We start from the raw sequence: 25,823 nt of genomic DNA, 5'->3' as shown, positions 1-25,823 counted from the left end.
TCATAGTATTGGCCATTGTTATGAATGAACTTTCTAGCAACATGGATTCCGAGCCAAAAGAACTGCCCACCTTTTGAGTCCAAGAACGAATCAAGCCAATATCGGATACTCTATTCCAAAGTGAAGCGTATCCTAGAGAGAACGTTCTGCATCGATCGAAACAAATAATAGTTGGACGGGACAAGGTCTAAAATATAAAGCGGGACAGGCTAAACTTCCCAACCACTTCTTTCTAAACAGTTATTGCAACATGTGGCTGTGCGTTGTCATTCAAATGTTCCTTGTCTGGTTGGAATGGTCTGGTTGGAATGGTCAGCAGCTAATAGATAGCATTCTTTTGATCCCACCAAATGCAGATAATTGATTTTCTTTTATAGAGCTCGCCTTCAATTCATATGGTACCCAATTTCCCTGATTTCGGATGAATCCTGCTACTTGCAAACATTTTGAAATTGCAGCTTGAGTAGCTCCAATGATTTTGCAAGCTCTTGTTAAATTTGACTACAATATTCATGGAGTATTGCCTCCAATCTAGGTCTTCTTCAAAGATGGCCGTTTCAAAATCAAAACTTCTGATCCGCACAAACCAAAACATTTCTTTTATACAAATATTAAATAAAATTCAACAGCTGTAACGATTGTAGTTATTGCTTTTAAATTATCGATAACAGGTCGACAAACAGGATACAAATTTAGCGTCGGGGAGATGTTGAAGTCAACTCAAAATTATTCACTTTTGATATCGATATGTTTAAGTAGACAATAACGCAATTTAAATCGTATAAATGCATTAGGCGTTCCCATAGATATTGTCATTTAAATTTATTGTACTTTTATGTTTTTCAAAACTTAAAAGCGAAATGAAACTGATGAAACTGAAATCGACAGATACAGAAAAATCCCAGTATGACGAATGAAATGTTGCCAGGCCCATTAGTTATATCGAGAACTATTTTTCGAATAAGTTTTAAGTGGTGTGGCATTTGGAGACTTGACTATCGTCCAAATTTTGTTCCATCTATCGGCAATATCATGTGAAATTTATGTTCCCATGAAATATGCATTTTCCTCGAAGGGAAAATTGCTATTGTGATATTCTTATGAACTTTTCATTCACAATAGTTGATTTTGTTCGCAACAGCTGTTTATTGTTTGCAAAATTCCATCTAAAAATTTCAAAACATGGGGATTAACGAAAAAAGGGAACATATTTCATGTGAAATATTGATTCGCGATTGTTTTTTGGGAGGTTGACTTGGGGTATTACTAAGGATTAAATAAAGCCTTCATTGGCGCTTCTAAAAATAATTCTACCATTAAAAATATCTACGTTTAAATGAATATCCATTTTTTGAATAAATATCTATCCTTCGATAACTTTCTTCTTAGAGCACTAGTTTCTGTAGCAGCATTTTGCAATAGAGACCAGTTTTTTCCTCTGGTCGAGAAACAAACAATAAAACTCCATTTCCACCAGGGGATACATATCATTATTTAGAGATCGACGATTTTGGAACCTCTCTTGATTTGTATTGTATTGTTCGTTTGATTTTATTCACCCTTATCGTGGTTGGCGTAAACGTCTTACGCCTACGACTGTTTCGTACTAGATTAAAGATAAAATGCAAATTGTTTCTTTAATCTAGTATGAAACTGTCGTAGGCGTATGACGTTTACGCCAACCACGATAAGGGTGATTGTATTTTTCTCAACATTCGTTATATCGAGCACAAACATTTTTAAACATTCGTTATATAAGGTAGTTAATGTTAAAAATTAAGTTTTACGTTATTTTGGATTTCCCTTTTTACTGTATTTTTTACCCTTGGTTAATTTTTGGGCGATCTATCCTCGTACTGGCTATATACAGAGAGCCTCAAAAGTGAGTAAACACCACAAATTATAAGGAAAATCCTTAAAGTTTAAAATTAAAAAGTTTCGGTTTGTTGGGGATTGGGCTGAATAATAGATACGGTTCTGAAAAAAAAGATTTAAGTCGGACTATAATGATTTTCATGATCTTACAAAAAATCAAAAAAATTCACTGGTGTTTACTCACCTTTGGCGCTCTCTGTATATCCCAGCTCAATCAAATAGCTGACGCTGAAGTCTCAAACTTCTTTATAAAGACAAGATTTAAACTCGTTATAAAATTTATTTTTCCATAAAACTGTAGTATTATTTTGAAATTATTTTTTTTAAATAAATAAGAACTTTGTTCCTTGAATAAATCAAAATCATTGATTGTAAAAAATAAATTCTACTAACAAATGAAAATGGTAATTATTTATTCTGTGAAAATTTTCTTGCCTTTTTCCACAAAATAACATAATAAATTCAACTTAAAGGTACAAGACTAAAAGAAGCAGAAATTTGCCAGAATATAAGATTCCATAGTTACTACATATGATATTTTCTTTAAAACTCAGGTCGCTATGTAAAATGAAAATGTTCGTATTAGCTAACAAACTGCTAACAATTTGTTGTGTGGGAATTTCCATAAAGCAAATTTAGCAACATTTTACATTATGAACAGTATTTAAGTATTTAAATAAGTTACTGTACTGTAATTGAGTTGTATTTCATAATTTTCTTATGAAAAACAATTTCCTGTGTTAGTAAATGTTTTTTAAAGACTTGTTTATGTTTAAAATTTTCCTGTTATCTTTTTTATTTCGGTACTTTTTTTCCATTATTTTAAATTATTGAGAATAAAAATTGGGCCAATTACTTACCGTAATTGAAAATTATTTGAGTAATTTATAACCAGTGGTGGTGTTCTGTAATAGAAAGAAATGATAAATTTCATTTGGAAAGGAAATGAAAATGAAACACACGATATAATATTATTATTTTTTCATAAATTGTTTATTCTAGTTATAGTTTTGTTTGTCTTACAATTAGAAAAAGAAAACTAAACCTTTTTTAAACTTAATCATTTAGACATCTTAAAAAAAGCCTGCTCTCCCCCAAATTGGCTCTCAAGAGAAAATGGGGGAGCCAAATTCGACTTTTAGCTAAATTTGTTTCAAAAACTAATACACACTTATAAAATATCGTTTATCATTATATCATTACATACGTATTATTATTATTATAATTATTAATATTAAAATTATTTAGAGAAGAAAAAAAAAGAAAGAACTACAAATTATACACCTGCTAGACCTAAACACGCCAGCCCACATATTCATTTAATTTAATTAATTTGAGGGTATGTTTAGTTAAAATTGAGTAGATGGTTGTTTTAGGGGGAGCAAGTGTAAATTATTATTTTCTTCTTTTTTTGTTATGGTTATGGTATTGTTTATGATCGGGCAGAATTGTCTAACTCTGTTCCACAAAATAGCAATATAGAATGTATGTGTGCAAATAGATGGACAGACACACAGACATACTAGAGCTAACTAACTTATAAACTATTGAAACACAAAGCGTTTGCTAAATTTAATAATTAAATATTTATATACTTTTGCTTAATACATTGTATGTTTTGTTTTTGTTTTGTTTTTTTTAATATATTTAAGATATTTAAAGTAGAAACTAATGATAAACAGTTCCAAGAGATAGAGAGTTAGTTAAATATCTACAGTTAATACGATTACGTTACGAAACGAAACGAAATTTCATTTTGGTTAATGACAACAATTAAATCACTCGGTTACAAACAAATGTCATTCATCATGTTGCTGTCATTTCTTCCATTATTGAATGGTTTAGATTGCATTGCATTGCTTTAGCAAATTTAAATTCTTTTCGGTTTCATATTATTAGTATTATTATTATGGGTATTTACATGTTTGTGGCCTTTTTTTGCAAAAAAAAGTCTGCCCCTAAAGTATTGCTGCTCATTTGCTCCACTCGCTCCTGGTTTTTAATTTATAATCGTTCGTTAAAACAAATAATAATTTTAATAAGAACACAAAAAATTATAAAAATAATATACAAATAAACAAAAAGAAAACAATAACATAAAAACAATAAGAAGGAGGAGTAGAGTAGAATGTGTAGGTTGTAAAATTTAATGATTTAAAGAATTTCAATCATGAATGCAATTTTCACTTTTCTTTGTCATAAACAACAAAAAAACTGAATTAATTATGTATATAAGTATGTATAGATTGTTTTTTTTTAGAAAAATAATTCATTGATTACAACTTCGTGACTCTTTTTTAAAGAGAGAGCATAGGAAAACTTATTATTTTTAAAAATAAAAAGGAATATTTAAATGTATGTATATGTATAAATATAATCGTTGTTTCTGTTGTTGTGGGAGGTTCGATTGAGTTAGTACGCTTAGTTTGCTTAAAACAGCCAACTCGGGATACAGTTAACACATAAATAAGGATAATCGTAGTTGTTTGTTTACCTCTCTGCTTATGGCCTAAAATAAGATTTAATGAATCTCAATAAAGTTATGTAGAGCTGTGGGTACTGTGTCATATTTGATATTGTGTTTTTGTATGGTTTTCGCTGCTAGACAGGCTAACGTGGTGTACTTGAGAGGATTTGCAATTTCACTTATTTTCTTGGGCTTTATAAGAGATTCAAATGTTTCACCAGCATTGTTACGGGCATCCTGGAAAGATAATAATAAAAGCAAGTTGTTAGATGTTAAATAAAAAAACTTTTAAAAAATCGGGCATTTATCGCAATTCTTTGAACATTCAAAGTTTTGAGATAAAACTTTTGTGATTTATAAAAACCAAATTTGATGCATATTTGTTTGTGTTTAAAACATAAAATTTGTTTGCCAAAATATTTTTGGTGAAAAAAATTTTGTTTAAAAAAATAAATTTGTAAATTTTGGTAAATGTAGTTAATTTGTAAAAAAATTTGAGGTAAAATTTAATTTTACAAACATAAAAAATTGTTTATACTGAAAAATTTGTGAGATGTAAATTTTTTGGTAAAAATAAATTTTGGGGTGAACATTTTTTTTTTTGCGAAAATATTTTTTTAGGTGTAAAATGTTTGAGGTGAAATTTTTTGTGAGGAAACATTTATTAATAGAAAATTTTGTTTGTTGAAAAAATTCGAGGTGGAAATTTTGAGGTGAGAATATTTTTTGTTAAAAATAATGTTTAGCGATTATTTCACAAACAGAACCAAATTGTGAGGTAAATATTTTTAGATAAAAAAAATTTATGAAATTATTTTTGGGAAAAAAATCATGGTTTGAAAATATTTGTTGTTAAACAGAACATTCCTCTCAAGACTCAAAAAACTTAAATTCAAGTATTTGCAATTTCAAATTGAAATTCGGTTGCTTTTTCGAGTACTTTTCAAGTTATACAAGTATTTTAAAATTGTTATTCATAATCAAAACTAATAAAAGATGTAACAAGTAAGAGAGCTATATTCGGCTGTGCTGAATCTTTATACCCTTCACCAAATTATACTTTAAAATGCAAATTTTAAATATTTTTAGCTAAACAAAATTTTTTTTTTTTCCAAATTTGTTTTTTTTTGAATTGTTATTTTAAATTTTTGTTTTTAAATTTAAAAAAAAATTTTGTTTCAAATTCTAGTTTTTTTTTTTTTTGTGAAAAAAAATTCGAGTTAAAAATATTTTTTCCGATTTTGACCCATTGTGGGTCCAACTTACTATGGTCTTATATACATATGTCGTTGCAAAGGTCTTTGAAATATCTATCATTAGATATCCAAATGGTCTATCCAGTCTATATAGTAATCCATATATATATAAGTCAAAAATCGAGGTTGTCCTGGTTTTTTCCTCATTTGTGGACCGATTTTGCTTATTTTAAATAGGAAACTTCTCGAAAGCATGTCTGACAGAATTATTGAAGAATTGGATCCCGAAGATATCTGGGGTCTTCAGAAAATTGATTTCAACAGACAGACAGACGGACATGGCTTAATCGACTCCGCTATCTATAAGGATCCAGAATATATATACATATATACTTTATAGGGTCGGAAAATTATATTGTGGAAATTACAAACCCATCTCACGAAGGTGAAGGGTATAAAAAACAAGTTTTATAAATATTCCGTACAATTTAAAATACATGAGCAAATCTTATAAGAAATTATAATTTAAGTTATTAAAATCGAAGATGGTCCGCTTAAAATTGCCTCATTGTGTTCTAATCACACAGAATTCCCAATAATTAAAATATAGATGAACGCATCCATATTATTTTTTATCTAAAGATGTTAAAACAAAAAACGAAATAAAGAGATTGAATGCAAATATATTCTGATAAAACTAATTAATGATTAAAGTTTTGTTTGAATTAAAAATTTGTTAAAATAAAAAATAATAAGCTTGAATTCGATTATTTTTTCGACATGAATTGCACAATAATTCAGGTTTTGAATTGACCTATGTTATATTTCAAAGCTTGAATTCAAGTATTTTTTCGACTTGAACTTCATGGCTTGAATTCCACTGTATTAACCCTGTAATGTTTGACTGGAATTCAATATTTCTTGCTATTTCAACCCTTGAACATTTAATGTTTGCCTGGAATTCAAATTGTTTTACACTTGAATTCCAGCCAAAATGCTTATTGGGTTTCGGGTAGAGATGCTAATCGGGACTGATTTTTGAAAATCACGGGGATCGGGATTTGGTAAAGAATCCCGAAATCCCGACCCGGGGTTTCGGAATTTTCGGGAAATCTAAAATCCCGAAAATTATAAGAAAGAAACGTACATAATTATGTCTATACAATTGAAAGTAAATTTTTTATTTAGCAATTAATTTTTATGAGACACTAAAAAGCATACTATTGCATCTATGGTTTCGTCTGCCATTGTGGAACGAATGTTGAATTGGCAAAACCGTTTGCAAATACTTATAACAAATCTGCAAGTATTTTCCTCTTGTTCCTTCAGAAATAAAATGATCTATTTCTTTTGCAAGTTGCAAATCTACATTATAACTTGGTTTTGTTATTTGGATTTTTTACATTTATTAATAATATCTTTTAGCCTTTGAGCAATCGAAATATTTTCATTTTGTTCGAAATCCTCATCTGAGATATAATCAATTTCTTTGGAAGAGGATTTAAATTGAGTTTTGTTAGATAACTTACAAAAAAATGTGAAGAATTGATTTTCCGGAGCCCCACTCTAGGAAAACCAAAAATATCGCTTTCCTTTATTAACTATGTTGTAGCAGGAGTTGAGCTTAACTACTTTGCTGAACATCAATTTGCGATATTCGTGCATGTAGAATGTCAAAATGCTTAAAAAAGGCACACAAAAATGACGATTTCCCCTATTTATTTATGAAAAACGAGATTTGGAAAATCCCATAAATCCCGGGATTTAAAATTAAAAAATCCAGGGCTTCGGGGTTTAAGAAATCCTGAAAACTCCGGGATTTTCGGGATTAATTTTTGGGGTGAAAAAGAATTTCGAGATAAAATATTTTTCGGGAAACAACATTTGAGATTTTAATTTGATAACAAGTAAGAAAGCTATATTCGTATATAACTTTACCAACGTATACTTTAAGATAGAAATCTAAAACATAAAACAAATTTTAGTGAAAAAAATTTGATCAAAAAAATGTATGGTAAAAAAAATTTGGTCATTATATACCTTATATACATGTTGGCATAAAAATCTAATTATTGAGTTAAAAAAAATGATGAAAGCTATATTTTGGTGAAAAGGTAAATTTTTTGGTGAAATTCTGTTTTGGTAATACCTATTAATTCGAGATTTTTTTTTAAATTTTTAAGCTGGAAATATTTGTTGTTAAAAAAAAATCACAACGAAATAAAATTAGAGTGAAAACTTTTTTGGGTGAAACAAATCCGCATAAAAAATATTAATTGAATTTTTAAAGTTTACAAATTTTTGAAATTTGTTAGAGCGCCACTAGGTGGGATACTTTGGTATTCTATTCGAAAGGAAATACTTTCGAATATAGAATTTCGAATTAATTTAATTTAAGATTAATTCACTAAAATCTTTGCAATATTATAATTGAATTAATTGAATTTAATTTTAATTTTAATTTTAACGATAAAGACCCCCTGTAAACTTTACAAATACAAATTGCCAACTTACTATATGCGCCCCATGATCCAGTAAAATCTTAGCCAAATCCTTTTGACATGGCTGAGCCAAAGCAGCTAAATGTAAGGGAGTATTGCCAGCATCATCGGTGGCATTGGGATCAGCTCCCACCTCTAACAAAGCCTTAGCCAATGAAGGCGAGGGAAATTGACAAGCCGGATACCGGCCAACAAGAGTACCCTCCCTATAGCAGGCATAATGCAAAGCTGTGCGTCCCGAACGTACTGCCACATTAAGACGATTTAACTTATAAAGCGACACCAGTATTTCACGGCGCATTTTCGTACAGAAAGTCTCATCTTCGACCAACCAGGCCAACAGGCAGCCAATATGTAAAGCACTAACCAATGCGCGACTTAAAGCATTGGGATCGTGATTGCAATCGTGCACCGAGGTAACAGCCTGCGTCTGTTGCATTGTTTGTTGCGGTGTCTGATGATGTTGTGGCTGTTGCTGAGTTGTTGCGGCTGTTTTCTGCTGTTCCACCGACCAACTTTGTCCTGCAAGTGAGGAGGAGACGTTTGCACCAGATTGAAGCATTTGATAGTTTGACAAACCTCTCTCAACCTCTAAGACAGCCTTATTGAAAATCATCAGCATATCGCATGCCTCGATGGGTGGCACCACACGACCTCGAGGTAGCAAGCGTCCGGCTTCCATTAGCATGAAACTGAATAATTCGGCAAAAGATAAGAGAGAAGACTGTGTCATAGGACTGAGGGGTGGTAAGATTTTTTGTTGCATAGTTAATGCATAAGTCCAAAGGTCAATACAACGGTCAAAACGACCTGCGTCAGCATAATGAGCCCCTCTAAAATAAAATAAAAAATAAATTAATTAAATATTTTATATAATAACTAAAGAATAGTTAATTATACTTACCTAAAACGTATATAATAACTTGTGTCTGGATGTGTTGGACCCAATATCCTTTGACGTATGACCAAAGCTTGCATACGCATTTCGTCCGGATCCAAGACCAGCTCTTCTAAATCCTCAATTGTTTTGACTTCTGATACACACTCGTAGGCCGCAATGGGCTCGTTCACTACTTTGGGTATCTTTGGCTCCTGATTGCGTTCCTCCATGGCCCGCCTCCACAATGATAATGCACTAACCATATCACGTTTCTTGTCAACATACGTGGCACCCAGCAACTCCAAGGCATCAATGCGACTCTCGCGACTCACACTGAGCAATGTTATGAGATGTTCTACAATGGGCAAGTGACCCGTTACACTAGCTGCCAGCAGCGGTGTCATGCCATAATAATCAACTTCCATTGTGGCACCATGCTTCAACAGTAACTGCAATATTTCCAATGAGCCGGACTCGGCGCAATCGTGTAATGCGGTATTGCCCTTAACACTGCAACGATTCACATTCGCATTGAGCGACAACAAATACTGGGCGATTTTGAAATGTCCCTTGTAGCAGGCAATCATTAAACATGTATGGCCATGACGATTCGCCACCTCAAAGTCAGCTCCATTGTGTATCAGATACTTGACTATTTCAAAATGTCCATCAAAGCAGGCCGCCCTCAAAGGTGTCGAATTCGTACGTGTCGTACTGTTGACATTGGCGCCATGTCTAACCAATAATTTCACTATGCCCAAGTGACCGGCGGCCGAGGCACACCATAATGGGGGAGCATCTTCAATTGGTTCACCATCGAAACTAACGGAGCCTACCTGTTCAACATCAGCTTGACACCATGTCAATAAATATTCTACAATTTCACTGTGTCCATTACGGCAGGATATAACCAGGGGTGTGGCTCCATTAACTTTTGACGATATTAGCATAGATATCTCTGAAGCTGATCTGCCATTGAGAGCATTCTGAAATGGGGTTAAGAAGAAGAAGAAAAGGAAATTGATTAATTGTATTTTCATTTGGAGAAGAATATTTTATTTAAATATTTAAAAAAAAAAATTAAGGTTGTAGGTAGCATTTTCCTGTAGAATTGTTTAATTTTGTTTTGAAAATACTCGTAAGATAGAAACGAAAACCGTTTTTTCAAATATTCTGAAAATTGGCTATGGAATAATTGATCTCCTCATTAAAGTGTGGTAATATGTTTTTAAGGAGAAAATATTTGTATTGTGGAAAGGTCTTTATATTGTGGTTGGAAAGGTCTTCGAAATGTCTATCATTAAATATCTATATTCACCCCTATCGCGAGTCAATATTTCACATGATATATGTTCCCTTTTCCCATTTCTTGTTCATCAACTTTTTCAAGTGAAAAAATTCGCCATGTTGTGAAATTTTTAGATGGAATTTTGTAATCAATAATCAGTTACGAACAAAATCAACTATTGTGAATGAAAAGTTCAATATCACGATAGAAATTTTTCCTTCGAGGAAAATGAATATTTCATGGCACATGTTATTGCCGATAGGGTTGATGACTAAGTAACCCATACATACAGTGAGCCTCAAAAGTGAGTAAACAGCAGCGAATTTTTTGATTTTTTAAGATCATGAAAATCATTATAGTCCGACTTAAATCTATATTTTTCACAACCAAAGATATTATTCAAGCCAATCTCTATCAAACCGAAACTTTAAAATTTTAATCATGGATAAATTTTAGAATTTTCATTATCTTAAAAAATATCCAATAATTTTTGGTGTATACTCACTTTTGCGGCTCACTGTACATCAAAAATAGATAAAAAAAAATTATATCTCAGCCATTTGTAGGCCGATTTATTAATGTATCAATCATGTAAGTAAGTTATTTGGGGTCTTGGAAAATATGATTTCAACATTCACACGGACATTTCCTGTATGGGGACTAGGGGCAAATTTTGCCCGATTTTCGCCATTATTTACAGTTTAATTTCAGAGTACTAAGAACTAATTTATGCAAAATTTTATCAGGATTGCCGCATAATCAACATATTTATGACTACTCAAACAGTATTCCGGAGCGACATTTGTATGAGGGCTAGGTGAAATCATGGAATGATATTTCCCATTATCAACAGAGAATATTTGCCAGCTATCTCCTTTCGTTTGGACCCTATCGTGTTTTCAAAAGACAGACAGACGTACATATCTAGATCGTCTTATAATCTTATGAGGATCCAGAATATATGGATCTGCGATGAATTTGTTGATGTGTTACAAACGGAATGAACAAATCAATATACCCCACATCTTTTTTGCAAACTTCTGCAATATTTCATTTCTTAAAGCATTATTTTATAGTTATAAAAAAACAAAAGTGCTTGTGAGTCCCCATAAAATTCTGTCCAAAATATGAAATTGTATTTATTCTACTTAAATACTTATAAACATTTTATCTACAGTCAATATTTATAGAATTTATTTAAGATATTTTTTTATTTTTAATTATAGGGAATTCCTAGGAAAAATTCTCTTGATAGCGGATACATTTTGGTGATTGTTTCTAGATAAAAATACCCCAGCAAAAACACAATTGTGATAAAGTAATAAGAATTTCTTACCTACTTGTATGGAGTATTTTATTAATTTTTCACTAATATTAAAACAATTAAATAATTCAAATTTGCTGGTGCTTTACATATTATTATACAAGTAGTTTTTTTATAACAAAATGTTTAAATTTATTTACAAAACAATAGAAAATTGACAATAAGATAAGAACTAGAGAAACCTTTTTAAGAAAACGTCTTCCCCAATCGTAAAAGCCATTGGGGGTTCCCTATTGTTTGTTTAGTCTAATGACATTAAATATCAACTTAATAAATAAATGCGGCATATTTAAAAATATTCATAAACAAACAATAACGATTTATTACTCATCATCATCATTATTATTATTAAAATGCTTCCGTATTGTCTCATAAATTCATGGCAAGTAACTGCCGCTAGTTAAAACACTCTACTAATACTAAAATAAAACAAGTAGTTTTAGTTTTTTAAAAAAAAATTTACTACACTACATAGGCCCGACACAATTGATAGTGTGTGGTGGTTTCAATGGTGTCTTTGTACGCAGTTTTTGGTCTGTTTTAGTTTTTCTTACGTTTTGTTTATTTTTTGTTTCATTCTTATTCGATTTTTAATTTAAACTTGGCAATGAACTCGTACAATGTCAATGCATTGAAGAGTTGAATGAAATAAAATATAAAAAAAACACACAATAAAAATTACAAAACCAACAACAACAAAATAGTAAAATAAAAACTATTTTATTTGCAAAAAAAAAAACAACCATGTGTAGCTAAAAATATAAATGGGTAACAAGAAAAAACTTAAAATTAAAATAAAAACAATAACAATAACAACAAAATCACAAGAAGCATTTTGCAATGAATACAAAAACATCAACACAGCTCTCTGCCAACTTTGACGTTTTAGCATTATATTGACAAATTACTGAAAAGGATTTATTTTTAACTAATTAAATGATAAGAAATTGTTTTAAAATGAAATTAGAAATAGTAATTGCATTACAATTTCCTAGATGAAATCAAAGAATACCCTAAGTTTACATTTGGAGCAACTTTCAAAAAAGTTTTTTGAAAACTTTGTTTTAATAAAATTTCTTTCACTTCTCATTAGATATTCACTAGAGTTGTTGGCTTGAATACAAATTAGAATTTGAAAACAGAAAAAACAATAAATAATCCCAAGATCTGTTTTCGTTCACTTTCAATTTAGTGGAGTTTAAGATCAAGTATAGCCAAACTGGTTTTTAGTTTAAACCAATAATTTTTTATCGGTTTCTAAGTAATAAAATTTAATAGATTGTTTTAGGAATGATAAAACTGCCATCAGAATAAACTAAAATTTTCTTTTGCTAAAATTAATATTAATTCAAAAAGTTTTATTTTTACTGTTTGAAAATCTTTATCGAAAATTACAATAAAATGTATGATTAATATTTGGGAGTTACAGAAAGTTTAAATATTAATAAACAAATAATTTGTTTCTAACATTATTTTAAATAAAATTTTAATAAAGGTATTTATAGACGGCAATACTGAGTATTAACACTTTTCAAATTTAAAATATTATTGAAATCATTCGGTATTTCAAAAAATCGTTTCGAAAAAACACTTGTTTTTTTGAAATTTTGTTTAGACCATAGAGAAACACATATATCAGAAACTCTCCTGTCAAAGACCTAACTCAGTTGTCAAAAACCTAAGTGGTGCGAATATATTAGTAAATAAAATTATGTGAAAACAAAAACAACACTCGTATGTGTAACTTTTTTAAGTAATTTTTTTGTTTGCGTTTTTTTCGAGTTCCGCTCTATGTTCTCTATGGTTTAGACTATGAAATTGTATTATGATACTTGAGTTTTTGACAAATATTAATACTCAGTATTGCCGTCCTTAAAAAACGTTTTTCAAAAAGCTTTTATTTGAAAAGAAGACAATTTTCGAACTTAGTTACGTGAAGAAATTCGCCATGTTGTGAAATTTTTAGATAGAATTTTGTAAACAATAAGCAGCTGTTACAAACAAAATCAACTATTGTGAATGAAAAGTTCATGGGAATATCACGATAGCAATTTTCCCTTCGAGGAAAATGGTTATTTCATGTTATTGCTGATAGGGGTGATTGTCTATGTTGATGACTAAGTAATCCATACATACATCAAAAATAGGTCCAAAATTTATATTTCAGCCATTAGTAGGCCGATTTTCCAGAATTTAAATAGCAACCGAAACGGGACTATATCAGATATATTGATGTATCATGTAAGTAAGTTATTTGGGTGCGAATCTCATTTTTCGTTCATCAACTTTATTCACGTGAAAAAATTTCCCATGTTGTGCAATTTTTAGATGGAAAAAACAGCTGTTACCAACAAAATCAACTATTGTGAATGAAAAGTTCATGGGAATATCACGATAGCAATTTTCCCTCGAGGAAAATGGATATTTCATGGGAAATTTCACATGTTTTGCCGATAGGGATGAATATCATAATCTAGATTAGTTTAACGGTTTTAAAAAAAAATTTCGAACGTAACTTAGAATTTACAAATTTGAATTTTCGAACTTAATATTGCTTTGTCTTAGGTCTAAGCCTGAATGCCAAATTTCAGCCTATGCGGGCTAGCTCTCGTAGTTACAAATTTTGATCTAAACTAATATACAAACAAAAATACCAAGAAACTAACATAGCAAACTAAATAAAAGCTTTATAAAAATGGTAATAATATAATCTATTTTAGTTGTTATTATTTCATTTTCCCTTTAGTTTTTATACGACAAACTTTGATTAACGGCAAATTTCATTTCATAATCATTTGATTTTGGTTATGTTCTAATGTCGCATTCCTGTACCTAAATCATCATTTGTTATCAGTACTCAAAAATCATTCTACCAACAACAAATTAAAGAAAAGTAACCAACAAACCTCGATTGCCGGTAAATTTTTCATTTGATTTTGTTCATCTACAAATTTGATTTTTTTTATGTTCCGATGTCGCATTCTTTTCCCAAAATCATCGTTTGTTAATGATAAGTGTTAACTCAATTTAAAATATACTGCATACAATAATCACATTAAACACTTGATTTTGGTTTTCAAAGTGTGTCGCGTTCGCTATTGTAAAAGTATTTTTTTATTTAAAAAATATTAAATTTTGTTTACATGCTGTCGAAAAATAGTTCTATTTTTTGTAGCGTTTTTGAATTTATGTTTATTGCAAATATATTGGAAACAACAATAAAGACAATGCCTACATTTTGCACTAAACATATAGCTATTAAAATGATATCGAAAAATGGAAACGAACAAAAAATTTATGATTTCTCTATTTTTATTTTACTTCAAACGCTTAAGAATGTCGCGTTCTTGACCATGGATATGTAAGTTAAATTTGTATGAATTTAAAGTTAATTAAATCTATATAGTTGTCAATTATACTCTCATTTGATTCGTTTGTGCCGAAACTTTTATGAGGAAATTTAAACAAATTTTTAAAAATCATTGAATCTAAATTCAGAGGACTGGTAATTCATTTTCGAGCTTTTGAAAAACAATGACAGTAGTGAGATTTAAAACAAAATAAAAATCCAAAATTTTGATTTTCCTCATATTTGAAGTAAGTTTTCAAGATTTATCTATATTTAGCACTTCTCATATACATAAATATATATATATGTATAGTAATGCGTGCATTTTCATAGAATTTGATTTATTTTTACTTCAAACAACAAATTCATTATACATACTTAAATATTTTTTTAAAATATACTTAAATAATATTGTAAAAAAAAATAAATATCAAAAAAAAAAGTCAACAGAAAAACTTTTCAAGAATTGTTGGAGAGGCAAAGTTATTTATAGTAGAACGTAGCCGGGGAGGTACTTGTTGTCTCTTAAAAACAAAACAATCAAGGTCATATACACTTTACTTGAAATGAATTGAAAGTCCGCCAGACAGAAAGGCAGGCAGGCAGTCAGGCTATCATCACACTATAGATACGCAATAATTTCCAATAATTATTTATTGAAGTGGTTCTGCCGGTCGTTAGAACGAAATAATATTCTCTTGTCAACAATAGTGGTAGGTAACAGTAAGAATCGTGTATAAATTAATTAAACCAGTTGAGTAGAGTCCCATTTATTTAAAATTTCATAAACTATTATAAACCTGTTGTCTACCCGTGTATGCAAAGTGGAGGATGATGATTGTTTGTTTCATTTTTATTTTTTTGTTCAATTTTATACAATTATCTCTTCCTGCTTGCAAAATTCAAAAACATGCTGTTGAATTTTGAATGAAATATAAATTGGGGAAAAATTATAAATTCACTAAATATTTAAATTATTGAAATTAGTATTTATAGTTGAGTTTTATTTTTAAATTAATCTTGTTTCTAGAAATAGTTATTTTTATTTTAAAACTACAAAAATACAAATAGCTGCCTCATTTTAAAATTTATTTTTTTGTTGGTTCCTTGTTTTTTTTAAAAATTATTTTCATGCTTGATTAATGACTTGTTTCATCCAGTTTTTTTGTCGCTGTTAATGAGAAAACCAAACAGTGTTCAACAGTGGGCTCAATCGCCAAAAAAGAGATAATAAATCTGAATCTTTTAAACTAGTGGTGCGATTGCAAAATGATTTATGAACGAATCGTAGAGGAGTACGTAGGCTTTAATAAAATTAAATTTGAGACCACCATGTTAGAATACAAGGTGTCAAAGTTGTGCACCTTTGATCGTTCATTTTCAAAATCTAGCAAAATATGTTTTAGACGTTCGTTATATAAGTTAGTTAATGTTGAAAAAATTGGCTGTTGTGATATTTGTTATATCGTGCATTTACTGTATTGTACACAGTCATTGGGATGTTTAAGTAATTAAAATTTAAATTAGAATGATACATATATTTTTCGTATAAATATTTGTGAGTCACATTAAATGACATTTAACGCATGGTTATGGTTTTATAAATAACTTAATACAATCTTAAATAACAGGAATACAAAATTTTCGTTTTCTTAAACTTCTTGTTAAGTTAAGAACGTCATAAAACTGGAGATTTTTTTATATATTGTATAATAATTTTAAATAACGTCATTAACAAACTTGCTTTCAAAATAAAACAATGTTATTCTGTATCCAGCTGGCATTATTATGTTTTTCAATAATTAACATTCAGAAAAAAAACATATAAATAATTAATATTAATCAATTTATGATTAAAATAAATATCGACTCAGAAGGTGATGCTCACTCCCAGCAAAAACTTGCAATTACTGAACAAAATACTTTTCAATGACTACTTCATACCATCTGTATTACTTAGAAGTAATTTTGTAATGGGTCACATATAATTTTATATTGGGTGTATGACTTAAAAAAGGGGAATTTTTCAAATTGTTAGCTTTTATTTTGAAACATTTTTACAATATAAATTTATTTAAAGTATTGGTTATGACCTTTTCCCATCTTTCTGGCAATATATGGATTCCAAGTCAAAATAAATGTTCATCTTTTGAGGCCAAGAACGAATCTAGCCAAAATGAAGCGTATCTCGATCGAAACTAATAGTAGTCGGACAGACAAGGTCTGGACTATTAGGCGGGAGAGGCAAAGCTTCCCAACCTTCACTTCATTATAAATAGTTTTTTAACGGGTATTGCAACATGTGTCCGTGAGTTTTCATGATGGAAAGTTTTTCGGCCAATGCTCGCTTCAAACGATTCAGATGCGTTCGGTACAGGTTCCCTGTGATGGTCTGGCCTGATTTCAGCAGCTCACAATAGATAGAACCCTTTTTGAAAACGACAGAAAAAGTACATTGGTCTTGCGAAATCGAAAGTTAACGGTTTTATATTCGATCTAGAATTAAATTCTTTATCGATTAAACAAAAAATTACATTGGATTTCATGAGTCAAATGTACCTTTTTGTCGTTTTCAAAACCGATTCCGACAATGATTGGATTCTATGACAACCCCGACTTTTTAACAGGTATTGCAACATGTGGCCGAGCTTTGTCATGGTGGAATATTACGGTTTCATGTCTGGCAGCATATTCTAGCCGTTATTCGGCCAATGCTCGCTTCAAACGAATATATTGCGTTCGATACAGTTTCCCTGTGATGATCTGTGCAGATTTCAGCAGCTCTTTGACCTTAGCGCCATGGATGTTTAGCTTTGGTGTTGTTGTTATTGTTGTAGCAGAGTGAACTCGGGTCATTCCGGTGCGTAGAACCGGCTGTCGTGCGAATATCTTTGGTGTCGTTTTGTCTGGTTGGACGAATTTCATATACGATTTGATACGCTTCGGGTTATCGTAATGGATTAAATTTTCATAGCTAGTAATGATTCGGTGCAAAACTGATTTGCTTTTATAGCGTTCAAGCATCATTTCGGACATACAAAATCGTCTTTCAATTTCTCTCGGCATCAATTCGTGTGGTACTCAATTTGGTTGAAACCTGCTGCTCGCAAACGTTTTGAAATTGCTGCTTGAGTAGCTTCCAATGATCTTGCATGTTATTGTTTAGTTTGACAACAATCTTCATGGATTAATGCATCCAATTCTTGGTCTCTAAACTTTTTTGACTGGCCTGGGCGATCTTTGTCTTCCATGTTAAAATCACCACTTCTGAACCGAGCAAACCATCTCTCGCACATTAAAACCGATGAAACACATTCACCATAAGCTTCGGTGAACAATCGGTGTGCTTCAGCGGCTAAACTTCCCGCATAATACGCATAATAATACAACAAAAATTTTACAAAATTGTTATTTAAATTTTTTAAAAATAATTTTTTCTTTTTTTTATTTATTAGTGACAAATTTTTTTGGTTAAAAAAAAAATTCGAGTAAAAAAATATTTTACCCGATTTTGACCCATTGTAAGTCCAACTTACTACGGCCTTATATACGTTGTTGCAAAGGATTTTGAAATATCTATCATTAGATATCCATATTGTCTATATTAATGACTTAGTAATTCAGATGATATACATACAAAATCGAGGTGGTGTTGGTTTTTTCCTTATATCTAAGCCATTTGTGGGCCGATTTTCTAGATATTAATTAGCAACCGAACCGGGTCTATAGCGGATATATTGATGTATGAATCATGTATATAAATTATTTAGGGGATACAGACCTGACATGGCTATATCGACTCCGCTATCCATAATGATACTTTGTGGCGTCGCAAATGAAAAATGTAGAAATTACAAACGGAATGACAAACTTATATATACCCTTACCGCTCATGCTGACGGGTATGATGACAAATATGTACCATTCAAAATGTGATATGTATAGTTTATTAAAAACAAAAACCGCGTTCAAAAGATATGTCATCATATTCACCCCTATCGTGAATCAATATTTCACATGAAATATTTTCCCTTTTCCTTTTTTCGTTCATCAAGTTTGTTCACGTGAAAAAAATCGCCATGTTGTGAAATTTTTAGATGGAATTTTGTAAACAAAAAACAGCTGTTACGAACAAAATCAACTATTGTGAATGTAAAGTTCATCGAGATATTCGCGATAGCAATTTTCCCTTCGAGGGAAATGGATATTTCATGGGAACAAAATTTCACATGTTATTGCCGATAGGGGTGATTATTTTAATTTTTGAACAATTATAACTTTAAGAGGTTTTTTGGTATGATCACTGGATTTTTTATTATTTCGCAGCAAAATACAAGCCTGAACAATCTGAATTCCATTTCAACAATTCTCCATAATTTTTCATTTTCATCATATGTATATGAGAAATATATGTAGATAAATAATAGAAACCTTCTCTATATGTATTTATTATTTCCCTTATATTTTCCAAGAATATAGAAAATAATATGTAGTGCATTATGGTTATGTAATAAGTAAAATTGATTTTCTTAAAATGTATGTATTATATATTTTTCGAATACATTTAAAATCAAAGATGATATTTCATCTAGCTATGTAATGTTGTTTAACCTTGACATTTTACCAAGACTTTCAATTTTTTTTTACAACAACTTTGACAAACATCCTCCAAAAAAGTCATTACTTGCAAAAAGTGCATCATATATCTTAGCTAGTAAATATTTGCACATACATATACACATCTGCTCAAAATAATAGATACACCTAATTGGAAAAAATTTAAATGGCGGTAACATTGAAAATTTCCTCGCAAGCGTTAAGAATACATCATATTATTAAAATTTCTATCTGGCAATGTCATGTCAGTCAAAAATCTGGCAACTATTTGCTTTCATGTTGATTTTTAAAAACGAATTCAAGGCGAATTTATTGTACAGGTGGCGTTGATATTACAACAAGTACAACATAGCAAAAACAACATTGTGTTTTATTGTTGCTTGAGGGGCAAATGTGTCAAAACAAAATATGTCAAACAATCAAAAATTTGTGAAAACAAACAAAAATAATAAATTTAGTAAAAAATAAAAAAGTAATTAATCCTTGTTATAGCATTTTTAAAATGGTTTGCTGTGCAAAATAAGAGAACTCCAAGGCGGACAGCTCCAACAAGATGTGCCTCCAAAGAGGATGTGCCTAAGCCTGCGAAACGCAATGTGGTCCGAGCAAACTAGAGCTTGTCGGGAGAAGTCCAGACAGCAAATTTTGCTCCACTTAAGCAGGCGGTCATCACTTGGAATGCGAAAGAATCTACCGTTTCCCGATTTTTGTTTTTTTTGCATATGCAGCAATTGTTGATTTTTTTTATATTCACAAAAATAAATTTCAAATAATTTAATTTTGAAAGTAACATTTTTTTGAAATTGAAAATGTAAACAAAAAAAAACTTTTGACATAAAACAAATTCGCCTGTATACAACTTTTGACAAGTCGACCCCCAAGGCGAAGAAAAAAAAGTAGATCAGCTGTGCTGTTAACGCCACCTGTAAAATAAATTCGCCTTGAACGAATTTATTTGAATTACAAAAAATTATTTGCTCATAAAAATAGATACACATCAGTAATTTGTAATTTGTTTATATACAATTTTTTTTTTGTGCAATTTTTTGTTCCTATTTACGTGAAACAGTAAGTATAATTTAAATTTTAGCAACAATTTTATAAAAAATAGGACTCTTTTGAAGAAAATGGGACGAAATCATCATTGTACCGAAGATGAGAAAAAAATTGTTCAAACGATGAGAAATCAAGGAAAATCATTACGGGAAATAGCAAAGAGCATAGGAAGATCTTTACATTTTGTCCAAAATGCTTTATCTAAAAAACAAAAAAGAGAAACTCGCGGTAGACCAAAGAAAACCAGTCCAGAAACAGATAGGCGGATCGTCCTTATGGTTAAAAAAGACCCTTTCATATCATCGAAAGCTATTTCTGCGGAGCTATGTAACGAAATCAGTCCACAAACAGTTCGTCGTCGTCTTTTACAAGCTAAATTGCCGGGAAGAATTGCCAGAAAAGTGCCACTAATGCGCCAAAAAAATATCAAGACAAGATTAGAATTTGCTAAAGAGCACTTACAATGGTCCGGGTGTGAAGGCGAAAAAAATGGAGAAATATTTTATGGAGCGACGAAACAAAAATAAATTTGTTTGGAAACGACTGCCAAAGAAATGTACGCCGACCAAAAGGAAAAGAATTCCACGTTAAATTTACAAAAAAGACGGTAAAACATGGCGGGGGAAACATAATGGTTTGAGGTTGCTTTTCATGGAATGGTGTTGGTCCGATATTCCGAATAGAAGATACCATGAATGCTAGTGGGTATAGAGACATATTGGAAAACGTAATGCTTCCATATGCATCGGAAAATATGCCATTAATATGGACATTCCAGCAGGACAACGACCCAAAACATAGTTCAAGATTAGTTAAAAACTGGTTCTTGGAGAATAAAGTACCTGTTTTAAGCTGGCCCAGCCAATCCCCTGATTTAAACCCAATAGAAAACTTGTGGAGTGAATTAAAGATAAGGCTTTCGAAGGAAGTTTTCAAAAATAAAGACTTATGGGAGAAAACGCAAAAAATATGGTACGAGATTCCATTGGAGAAGTGTCAGAACTTGATATCCAGTATGCCCAGAAGAGTGGAGAAAGTTTTACAAAACAAAGGTGGATATATTGGATACTAGCTTTACTTTAATAATAAACTAATTTTTTTAAGATAAAATTTATTAGCTTTTGTTTAATAAGAATTTTTAAAAATGTATCTATTATTATGAGCACCAAATTTTTCGAAATTTAAGAAATTTAATTTACTTTATAATAATTATTATTAATTATGAAATATTTTGTTTTTGTTTTTTACTCTCCTTTTAACTATAAATAAAAATCGACTGAATTTTTTTTATAATTTTACAATATACCATTATTTTTTTTCGTTTTTAAAAAATAAATTTTGGTGTATCTATTATTTTGAGCAGATGTGTATTATATACATCCTACTTTGATTTAATGTTATTGAATTTTTTTTTCAAGTTTTAAAATTTGGTTTACTATTTAAATCATTTTAATGCCTCAAAATAAATGTTTTAATTTTAACGTTAAAGGTCAAAACGACCTAGACCGGTCACCTTTGAGCACACAAACCTAAACTAATGACTAAATTTGCCGCCTAAATGCTGTAGTTAAAAAGCATAATATTAAAAATGTTTTCTAATGTTAAAATTAAATTAATTACTGTTATTTTTATCAACAAAATCAAGACAAAATCATTGTTTAATTGTGTTGTTAACTTGAGAGTAGGTTGTTGTTAATATAAAGAAAAACGTATGCACTGTTAATTAATTAAGAAGTTGCAAAATTATAGCAAGTTTTTTATTTATTTAGTAAATTTTTATTTGCACGTTTTGCGGTGCGAAAATGCTATTACTTAAAATAAAGCTGATTACTTAATTAGTACAACGTTAGGGGATATTCATTCATTAAGGACAAATGAAAGAAATGTCGGTCAAAGGTCACAACAATTCGTATTAAAATTCTATGGCCCAGAACGCGACATTAGTACGTATTTCAATCTTATTTCTATTTTGTCAATAACATTTTAGTAGCTGTAGGTTTAGTGCCAACGGGAGATTTTGTCGCTTCAAAAATGCTACAAAAAATAAAACTCATTTTCGACTGCAAAAATCTTTAATAATTTTTTAAATTTGTTTTAAACTAAAGTAGAATAATGTGGCTTACTGTTGATAGTTGTCCGGTTGAATTATTTTCATTATTTATTTTAAACTTATAATTAATTTGACACGCAATATTTATAACGCGACATATTTTCTCGTCACGTTTGTAATATAGATTAGTTCAAGTAAATTCAACAAAGGCTTCCTATTTATTGTTTCTGTATTACTTATAGTGCTTCAATAAGTCTAACTTTAAGCCTTTAACTAAGCCCACTGTATATTTATTTTCAGCCTACTTTACTGCTTTCTCCAATGTTTCCTTGCTTGTTGTTTCTGTCTATCCTGACATTTTTTCAGCTTTGTACGACATTTTCCTAATTTTTGCAGCAGCTTGCAATTTATTTTTCCCAATTTCAAGAGCGCTTTTTTTAATTTTGCCTGTTAAAATTATAAAAACAATTGGTTTTGAAAAAACGAGTACTTACGATTTCGAACGTGACACACTTTGAAAATCAAAGAAAAATATTTCGCTATATCATAAAATCTTCCAGCATTAAACAGTGTATTTTAAATGTTATTAAATATGCTGGTAGTTACTAGGATGAGCTATAAATTGGTATAATTTTAATTTCTATTTTTTAGAATTTGTTTAAATTTTCAACATCAAAACAACATAACATTTTGCCTCAAAAATATAACACAGTACAACATTTTTCAGTTCATTGCTTTGGGACTCAATTCTGACAATTGCACGTGAAAGTAGCCCCTAAAATAAGAACTTCTGCATCATTAGTTTTGTCAAGTTGGCTGCCGTAATAATTTAATGACCATACGAATTTTTTTTCCTCAAGGTGGATTTTTATCACTTTTTCTATATTTTAGCACGGTTATATCTCGTATACCGTACGGACTATCTCTTTTGTGGCTGAAGGAAAGTTGTAGATATTGAATAGTAGAAAAAAAGTACGGAACATACCTACCCGAATAAGATGCATCCAGTGCCTTAAAATCGCAAAAATACCCATTTTTAAAAAAAATACCAATTTTTCACCTTTTTTGCTCAATAACCGGATTACAAGTCCAATTATGGACCGATCACCATGAAATTAGGTCGCGTGATTTGTGTCTATATGGAAGTTATTTATCATGAATTTTGTATGTATACCATCATTTTTAACAGATTTATGCACTTTAAAGTGATTTCCGGAAGCGGGTCTTATATGGAAGCTATGAATAATTATGGACCGATCATAATAAAAATTTTTGACATGAATTTTGTATATACAAAACTTATTTGGAGCGAAATTTGTGTAGATACATATATAAATTAAACATTTATGACCGATAAAGTCCAATTTCGGGAGGACATTTGTATGGAGGCTAGGTGAAATAATGAACCGATTTCAGCCAATTTCAACAGGCTTCTTCCTTGGGCCGAACAAATTATATGTACCATATTTTTGTATGATCGGTCCATAATTAGTCATTGCTCCCATATAAGACACGCTTCCGAAAATCACTTTAAAGTGCATAAATCTGTTAAAAATTATGGTATACATACAAAATTCATGATAAATAACTTTCATATAGAAACAAATCACACGACCTAATTTCATGGTGATCGGTCCATAATTGGATTTGTAATCCAGTTATTGAGCAAAAAAGGTGAAAAATTGGTTAAAAAAATTAAAAAATGGGCATTTTTGCGATTTTTAAGGCACTGGATGCACCTTTTTCGGGTAGGTATGTTCCGTACTTTTTTTCTACTATTCAATATCTACAACTTTCCTTCAGCCACAAAAGAGATATTCCGTACGGTATACGAGATATAACCGTGCTAAAATATAGAAAAAGTGATAAAAATCCTCCTTGAGGAAAAAAAATTCGTATGGAAATTAAATTTTTACGGCAGCCAACTAGACAAAACTAATGATGCAGAAGTTCTTATTTTTGGGGCTACTTTCACGTGCAATTGTCAGAATTGAGTCCCAAAATCATGTGTTGTACTGTGTAATGTTATATACTACAAAATGCCGCTCGTGTCATAAGAAACAATTTTTAAAAATATTTTTAAACAAATTCTCCAAAATTTTTGATTTTCCTCAAATTAATATTTGGATAATTACAAACGTTATCAACCCAATATTTGTTTGATTTTAAAAAAGCTGTGCTAATTAGTAGGGTTGTCAATAATTTGAGTTCCATTTTAATCGAATAAAAGTCCATAATTTTTTAATTATTCGAGTGATCGATTAATTTTAAAAAATTTCCCTGATTATTCGAATGAATAACGAGTAAGAAATATTCACCCCTATCGCTAATCAACATTTCACATGAAATATTTTCCCTTTTCCTTTTTTCAACTTTGTTCACGTGAAAAAAATTCCCCTTGTTGTGAAATTTTTAGATGGAATTTTGTAAACAATAAACAGCTGTTACGAACAAAATCAACTATTGGGAATGTAAAGTTCATCATGATATTCCCGATAGCAATTTTCCCTTCGAGGGAAATGGATATTTCATGGGAATAAAATTTCACATGTTATTGCCGATAGGGGTGATTATTCATGGCACCTAAAAATGAGGCTTAACATACTCTTATTTAAAATCGACAAAATCGGCCCACAAATGGCTGAGATATAAGGAAAAACTCGGACAACTTCGATTTTTGGCCCATATTTTATCTATATCTTGAGTACTAAGTCTTTATATAGTAAGTTGGACCTACAATGGGTCAAAATCGGGACAAATATTTTTTAACCCGAATTTCTTTTTCATTAAAAAATTTTTTTGTAAATTTTCAAATTGGAAAAAAATTAAAAAAAAAAAAAATTAGGGAAAAAACTTTTTTTAAAAAAATTAAGAAACAATTTAAAAAATTAAAAAAATGTATATCAAATAAATTTAAAAAAAATTAATAAAGCAATTTTGAAAAAAACAGGAATTTGAACAGCTGAATATAGCTCTCTTAATTGTTTTTTTTATAATTAATTTATTCGAATATGCGATTAATCGACAACTATTGATCGAATAATATTTTATTCTAAATTGAAAAATTTTATTCATTCGACTCAAGAAAATGTTTTTTCCTAGATTATTCGAATAATTTTTATTCGAATGCCAACCCTATTTAAACCTAACCATTTTTAAACATTAAATTCTACTAAAAATCCAAACACTATTTACTGTGTAATTACTAAAAAATAACAAC

The 25,823-nt window shown here is 30.2% G+C and overlaps 1 protein-coding gene across 1 annotated transcript in view; it reads right to left on the bottom strand.

The window, feature by feature from the left end:
- Positions 1-2,841: 2,841 nt before the first annotated feature.
- The window catches only part of LOC135949346 (protein fem-1 homolog CG6966), a 38,332-nt gene continuing 15,350 nt past the window's right edge, over positions 2,842-25,823 (bottom strand). Inside the window, exons 2-4 of the mRNA XM_065498876.1 lie at positions 8,944-9,905; positions 8,053-8,872; positions 2,842-4,579 (exon numbers count right to left, since the gene is read on the bottom strand). Coding sequence (XP_065354948.1) covers positions 4,397-4,579; positions 8,053-8,872; positions 8,944-9,905 — 1,965 coding nt within the window. The 3' untranslated portion in view covers positions 2,842-4,396. The remainder of the gene's footprint in view (positions 4,580-8,052; positions 8,873-8,943; positions 9,906-25,823) is intronic.

This window comes from Calliphora vicina, chromosome 1, assembly GCF_958450345.1.
Source record: "Calliphora vicina chromosome 1, idCalVici1.1, whole genome shotgun sequence".
In the NCBI taxonomy this organism is placed as follows: domain Eukaryota; kingdom Metazoa; phylum Arthropoda; class Insecta; order Diptera; family Calliphoridae; genus Calliphora; species Calliphora vicina.
Note: the sequence above shows the minus strand (reverse complement) of the source record. Positions and strands in the feature narration are given on the sequence as shown.